General features: G+C 38.7%; 2 protein-coding genes across 4 annotated transcripts in view; one reads left to right on the forward strand and one right to left on the reverse strand.

The window, feature by feature from the left end:
* eif2b5 (eukaryotic translation initiation factor 2B, subunit 5 epsilon) overlaps positions 1-490 on the forward strand; it is an 18,717-nt gene extending 18,227 nt beyond the window's left edge. Inside the window, exon 16 of the mRNA NM_001113597.1 lies at positions 291-490. Within this exon, the coding sequence (NP_001107069.1) occupies positions 291-347 (57 nt within the window). The 3' untranslated portion in view covers positions 348-490. The remainder of the gene's footprint in view (positions 1-290) is intronic.
* A 7-nt stretch (positions 491-497) lies between these two features.
* mul3 (mitochondrial E3 ubiquitin protein ligase 3) lies at positions 498-5,750 on the reverse strand. 3 transcript variants are annotated; one of them, XM_005171127.6, is made up of 6 exons: positions 5,700-5,750; positions 5,492-5,538; positions 4,672-4,795; positions 4,504-4,591; positions 4,312-4,432; positions 498-2,690 (listed from the first exon to the last, which is right to left on the reverse strand). In XM_005171127.6, exons 3-6 carry the CDS (start codon positions 4,786-4,788, stop codon positions 2,204-2,206), a joined length of 813 nt encoding a protein of 270 aa, XP_005171184.1. In that variant the 5' UTR covers positions 4,789-4,795; positions 5,492-5,538; positions 5,700-5,750; the 3' UTR covers positions 498-2,203. The 3 variants fall into 3 exon arrangements, with proteins under 3 accessions (XP_005171184.1, XP_005171182.1, XP_005171183.1); XM_005171125.6 differs by having other exon boundaries at positions 5,492-5,586; XM_005171126.6 differs by lacking the exon at positions 5,492-5,538.
* Between the last annotated feature and the right edge of the window lie 1,703 nt (positions 5,751-7,453).

Raw genomic sequence — 7,453 nt, forward strand, 5'->3', positions numbered from 1 at the left:
AAAATAACACACCTTAGGGTGCTTTCACATCTAGACGTTTGTTTGGGAATTGTTCCGTTTGTTACAAATCTTTTCCTTTTCCACAGTAGAAAAAAAATCTGTAGCGTTTAGCCCTGTACAAGTCTATAATTTCATTCATAATGGTCTTTTAAAAGTCTTATAACAGCCTTGATGAAACCCTGACACACACAGAGCATTTTGTGAATGACTTTATAAAATTTTTTATATATATTTAATTTTTATATTAAATTTTTTATAACTATTGTCTTTTATTTTGTGTCTGTCCGCAGCTCCTGAAATTCATTCAGTGGCTGGAGGAGGCTGAGGAGTCTTCAGATGAAGATTAATCAACATCAAAACCATCATGAGTGAGATTTACAACACTTCAGACGGTCAATAATACACTTTGAAACCTGGAAAATACAACGGGCTGGCGTGCTTTGCTGAATATTTGATGGGAAATAAAGACATGTAAATGTATACGGACACACAGGAGATGTGGAAACTGATATTTATTCACAGTTTGATTTACTTAAAGCAAAGATAAAAAGACATGACGTCAAAGCTTTCATAAAATCTCATTTTTGTTGATGTCACTGAGATTAAAATGAGAAAAAATAATGACCAATGATCTCTAATCTCAAATGTTTGCATTTTTAGGCCTGCATAAAGCTGCAGTTGTGCAAATGAACAGCCAAAGACTTCCCTCACATAACAAATTGTATTATTTGTTTGTCTACAGAATACAAAAAGGTAGCATTAGTGCCCATCGGCCTTCATTATTTAAATAAAAAACTAGCATTTTCCAAAATATTCTACTTTTAAATAATATCATGTGATATAAGCACAGCGAATATTATTACTATCAAATAAAATAATAATTCAGGACGGTACTGAATAATAACATAAGCATCCATTGGCTTTCATTAATAAAAAAAACATTTCTCTACTTTTGAACAACAGCACATGACAAAAGCAGAGTGAAAATGATTACTGTTATCAAATCTAAAAAAACAAATCTGACAGAGAATTTTGATAATAAACCATTCATATATACAGTAAGAAATTTGGCTCTCTCCGTCTTTAAACATTACAGTACAGTGGTCCCTCATTTATCGCTGGAGTTACGCTCTAAATATAACACGCAAAAGGCAAAACCCCTCACTACACACATTATACACTTTTCTCTCTGGTTTGAAGGGTCACGAAACACCAAAACACATGTTTTAAGATGTTGACAGTCATATACGTGTCCCACGCTGCTATAAACACTATTAGGACACTTATATTTAGCTAAAAAGTGAAAATTGGCTGTTTTTGCATTGTTTAGAGCAAATTAATTTTTCCAGGTTAAAAATAATTAAATAATTGCATGGCCCTTTAAATATTACAGAAATTCAATTAATCATGAACGCTTACGAATTGTGAGTGGCTTTTAATACACATTCGTCATTTGTCAAAGTTATCATAAAGCTATTCAACAACACTCGTTCTTGTTTTGGGACAATTTTTACCAACTTTATTGATCCACTTCAAATCTTGATTAATTTCTCAAGAAACAAGTTGAAGATACAACGCTCCATAATCCGATCTTTTCCTGATCAATTCAGCTAGTTTAAGAGATTGTAGCTCAATTTATTAATCAAGTTGACGATATAACGCTCCATACTCCGGTCTTTTTCTGACTAATTCAGCTAGTTTCAGAAACTGTAGATGAATTTCTCAAGAAGGGAGTTTATAATATTCATAAAAAAAAAGCTAAAGATCATTCGGAATGTGCAAGGCTTGAGAAATACACTAGTAAAACTGCATAAGTGATTAATTTTAAACGCTCAACGCTCCACACTCCGATCTTTTCCTGACTAATTCAGCTAGTTTAAGAGACGGTAGATCAATTTCTCAAGAAAGGAGTTCATATTATTCATAAAAAAGCTAAAGATCATTCGGAATGTGCAAGGCTTGAGCAATACAATAGCAAAACTGCATATGTGATTAATTTTAAACGGCCAACGCTCCATAATCTGATTTTTTCCTGACTAATTAAGCTAGTTTAAGAGACTGCTGATCAATTTCTTAAGTAGTGAGTTTATGTTATTCATAAAAAAAGCTAAAGATCATTCTGGGTGTGCAAGGCTTGAAAAATACACTGGTAAAACGGCGAATGAGTATGGTTTTCCAGTAATGCGATCGTTCCCTGAGTGATTCAGCTAGTTTTTCTATCTTTAAGACCAGCGTGGATGAATCCCGCTAGCAGTGTAGACCCTGTGAGCCCGAACAGCACCGTGAGCCCTTTCCACATGTTGACGCTGTTCTGGTGCCGCTGCATGAAGCTGTTATAATCGCTGGGGATCAGGACGAAGCTGCGGCCATCTTTGGGCGGCTGTATCCTCATGATCTTCTCCTGCTCCAGGACCAGCTCTCCGAATGCAGTGAGCGGGACTCCCACCCGCAGCAGATCCTCTCGCTCCTCCAGAGCTATGGGTTTTTCTCCGCTTATTTCCCCCAAAACGGCGTCCATCAGGCCCTCTTTAGCGTTTCTGACCCGTCTGTGGACCTGCTGGAGGAAATCACCGGACGCCTCCAGAGGAGAGTCCACACGCACACACACGTCGCTGATGAATGAGCCGGGCTGCACCAACGTAAAGGGCACCGTGTTGGTGGTCTGCTGCTTGTTCACTTTTTTGGAGACCCTGTGTGGAAGATGTTTTTTTTTCACGGTTTGTAATGCATAGATAACAACACACATACATGGTTTATAATACAAGAGAATCATTTGAGAAATCAATTCTGCAATACATGCTAGTTTTCAACTGCAGACGGCGCTTTAGACTAGTTATTCACAGCAGACGGCGCTCTAGCATAGTTTTTAACAGTAGACGTCGCTCTAGGCTAGTTTTTAACAGCAGACAGCGCTCTAGGCTAGTTTTTAACAGCAGACGGCGCTCTAGGCTAGTTTTTAACAGCAGACAGCGCTCTAGGCTAGTTTTTAACAGCAGACGGCGCTCTAGGCTAGTTTTTAAAAGTGGACGGCGCTATAGGCTAGTTTTTAACAGCAGACGGCGCTCTAGGCTAGTTTTTAACAGCAGATTGGGCTCTAAGTTACTGTTTAAACTGCAGCTGGCGCTCTAAGCTAGTTTCGAACAGCAGTTGGCGCTCTAGGCTAGTGTTTAACAGTGGACTACACTCTAGACTAGTGTTTAACAGCAGACAGCGCTCTAGGCTAATTATTAACAGCAGACGGCGCTCTAGGCTAGTTTTTAAAACAGCAGACTGTGCTCTAGGCTTGTTATTTTAGCAGATGGCGCTCTAGATAAGTCAGCACTCTAGGCTAGTGTTTAACAGTGGACTACACTCTAGGCTAGATTTTAACAACAGATGGCGCTCTAGGCAATTTTTAACAGGAGACGGCCCTCTAGGGTACATTTTAATAGCAGATGGTGCTCTAGGGTAGTATTTAACAACAGACGGCGCTCTAGGCTATTTTTCCACAGGAGACAGCGCTCTATGGTAGATTTTAACAGCAGATGGAGCTCTGGGCTATTTTTTTCCACAGCACGCGGCGCTCTAGGCTAGATTTTAATAGCAGACAGCGCTCTAGACTACTTTTTAACAGCGGACGGCGCCCTAGGCTAATTATTAACAGCGGATGCCGCTCTAGGCCAGTGTATACAGCAATACAGCAAACAGCGATTTAGGCTAGTTTTATACTGCGGACTGCATTCTAGGCTAGATTTTAACAGCAGACGGTGCTCTAGGCTTGTGTTTAATGGCAGATGATGCTCTAGGCTAGTGTTTAACAGCAGGCAGCACTCTAGGCTAGTGTTTAACAGCAGATGGTGCTCTATGCTAGTTTTTAACTTTACATGGTCTTCTAGGCTTGTGTTTAACAGCAGACGGCGCTCTAGGCCAGTTTTTAACAGCAGATGGCGCTCTAGGCTTGTTTTAAAACAGCAGACGATGCTCTAGGCTAGTGTTTAACAGCAGGTGGTGCTCTTTGCTAGTTTTTAACTGTACATGGTGTTCAAGGCTTGTGTTTAACAGCAGACGGCGCTCTAGGCCAGTTTTTAACAGCAGATGGCGCTCTAGGCTTGTTTTAAAACAGCAGACGATGCTCTAGGCTAGTTTTTAAACAGCAGACGGCGCTCTATGCTAGTTTTTAACTGTACATGGTGGTCTAGGCTTGTGTTTAACAGCAAACGGCTATTTATATAACTCTGCTCAGGACCATTGCTGTCTATGGAGGATGAGAGAGCTCCCGGATTTCATCGAAAATGTTTAATTCATTGATCTGAATGATATGAAGGTCATTACCATGACTTGAGAAGAGAGTTCCAGTATTTCCAGTGTTCATGCACAGTAATCTTCTGAATGACACCATGACAGCGTGGCACATACTGGCTGGAAATGGGCTCTCCAACAGCCTGCACCAGTCCTGCAAGGTATAAGGTATAGTATATTATATAGATGTAAAGTATGTATTAGTGGGGGTTACATTTTATTTACCTTCCACAGCAACATAATGAAGTCTCTTGTTGGACGATGCGTTCAGAATCCTGAGCAGATGATGGTCTGGTTGAAAGTTTGGGATCTCCTGCAAAATGGAGGACACTAGCAAATGTTGGAAATGTTACATGAGCTTTATTTTGCCAGCAGTGATATAGCAGTCATTACCTTCAGCTTCTGTACTTCTAGTCTTTTATCTGAATATAGTTTATAAAAGAGACCAGAGAAGGCGAAGCAGGACCCCGCACATATGACGGTGAGTGGGTGAAAGAGAGGATCACTCATTTCTGCTCTGGAAATGAAGACAAAACAAACATGTAAAGCAATAGTTGACCCACAAATAAAAAAGTGTTTGTATTTACTCATCCTTGTTCTAAACTAGTTCGAGTTTCTTTCTTCTGTTGAACACAAAGGAAGATATACTGGAGAATGTTTAATTGACTTGCTCTACTATTGATGTCTCTACTATTGATGTCAATGGCTGCTTTCTAACATTCTTCAGATTATCTGGATTTGTGTTAAACTGAATACAGATTCATACAGGTTTATAACCATTTTAGTCTGAGGAAATTGAGAACTATCGCTTTAAAGCTTGTCAGAAGTGTTGTAAAACATGTTAAACCATAGACAGTATAATAAATAGCATGGTCCGCTTCTATAATATCAATCACGAGGCGTCTAGCTATCTATTATAGGCTCAGTGTTAAACCATCAATAGGAGCAGTAACATTAGCGATTCAGATGTTAAACGGATTTATATATGTGCTTTTATTTTAAATCATGATCATAACAATTAAATATGTACACATTGATAAGCCAAATTAAAGAAATTATACATTCATTCCAACTAGTTTAGATCTCGTGACTAGTCGAATCTACTTTTGGTTTCATTCCACCTCATGCTCGTAAAACTATATTAAACATAAGTTAACTAAACATTTTATTGTGTATGTTAAATTAAATTCGCGCCATTTCACAAACCACTTACCTCAAAACGGAAAACAACAGGTGAGGTAAACACGACTCTCCGCTGAACTGATAACAGGTAAGTCACGACGAATTAGGAAACTACAGCGAATTATTCTGTAATTAAACTCAATTATTAGCGTTAATACTAAATATACATTCTGTATGATATGTCCTGTAACCTTTGGGGTGTGTGTTCAGTTGAATGGGTTTCACCTCTGAATTCTTACCTGAAGTTTATAACACACAGTCAATCCGCCATTATTACAGCTGCAGTGACCACACTACGGCTCGGCTTAAAGGTAAAGTTCACTCAGAGTTTACCATTCTGCCTTCATTCATGTAGTGATTAATTAATTCTCTACTTGTTTCAAATCACCTTGACCCTCTTCTTTTTAACGCAAATCAAGATATTTAGTGAAGTAATGGGAAATAGCAGCCATTGACGTCAAGTAGGAACAAACAATACTATGGAAGTCGATGGCTGTTTTTTTAGACGTTCTTCGGTATATCTTTATTTGTGTTTAACAGAAGAAAGTCAAGCTGGTTTGAAACAAACAGAGAATGATTTATAAAAGTGTAGAATCATTTGAGTGTGGAGACTTGGCGAGGGAATTTAATTTTGGGTGAACCATCCCTTTAAATCACTGAAGACTCCTGCCGGAAGTAAGAATATGACTGACTCACGTGACTTATAGGATGTAGAAAATGTCTAAATTTAAGCGTTTATTAATGTTTTAAAGCATTTCAATTCATTTTTGTGTATATAGTTAATAGTTATTTTAAAGATCAAGTTATTATTACTTTGTGTGAAATATCTTTGGAGAAGTAGGTGCTGTTTAACTTCCTTCCTAATGTCAATGTATGACTAAATTATAAACTATTTATTTTATCAACATGACCAATAGATCGACAAATAGTTTTATACTTATATATTATAATATTTACAGCACATCGGTAATGAATGCTACATACAGCATACTTTAGTTTTAACTATAGTGCACTGAAATACTGTGATAAACACTGTATACTTGGTATTTAATACTAGCATACTTTAGTTTTTACTACAGTAAACTGTGTATTGAAGTAAAATATATTGAGAAAGTAGTAGAAAACGTATTTTTTATACACTATTGTAATGTTAATTGAAGTGCTTTACCATAGTATGAACCCTCATGGGAAACATAATTCAGTTTTGTGATTTCTGCTTGATTATAGCCAAATCATAGTTTTGCGTCACAAATACACTCACCGGCCACTTTATTAGATACACCTGTCCAACTGCTCGTTTATGCAAATTCTAATCAGCCAATCACATGGCAGCAACTCAATGCATTTAGGCATGTAGACACGGTCAAGACGATCTGCTGCAGATCAAACCGACCATCAGAACGAAAAAAAAGAAAGGGGATTTAAGTGACTTTGAACATGGCATGGTTGTTGGTGCCAGACAGGCTGATCTGAGGATTTCAGAAACTGCTGATCTACTGGGATTTTCATGCACAACCATCTCTAGGGTTTACAGGTAATGGTCTGAAAAAAAGGAAATATGCAGTGAGCGGCAGTTCTGTGGGCGCAAATGCCTTGTTGATGAGGCCAGAGGAGAATGGCCAGACTAGTTCCAGCTGATAGAAAGGCAACAGTAACTCAAATAAGCACTCGTTACAACCGAGCTCTGCAGAAGAGCATCTCTGAACACACAACACGTTCAACCTTGAGGCGGATGGGCTACAGCAGCAGAAGACCACACCGGGTGCCGCTCCTGTCAGCTACGAACAGGAAACTGAGGCTACAATTCACACAGGCTCACCAAAACTGGACAATAGAAGATTGGAGAAACGTTGCCTGCTCTGATGAGTCTCCATTTCTGCTGACACATTCAGATGGTCGGGTCAGAATTTGGGGTTAACAACATGAAAGCATGGATCATCCTGCCTTGTATCAGCTGTTCAGGCTGGTGGTGGTGGTGTAATGGTGTGGGGGA

The sequence above is a fragment of the Danio rerio genome, chromosome 2 (genome assembly GCF_049306965.1).
Source record: "Danio rerio strain Tuebingen ecotype United States chromosome 2, GRCz12tu, whole genome shotgun sequence".
In the NCBI taxonomy this organism is placed as follows: domain Eukaryota; kingdom Metazoa; phylum Chordata; class Actinopteri; order Cypriniformes; family Danionidae; genus Danio; species Danio rerio.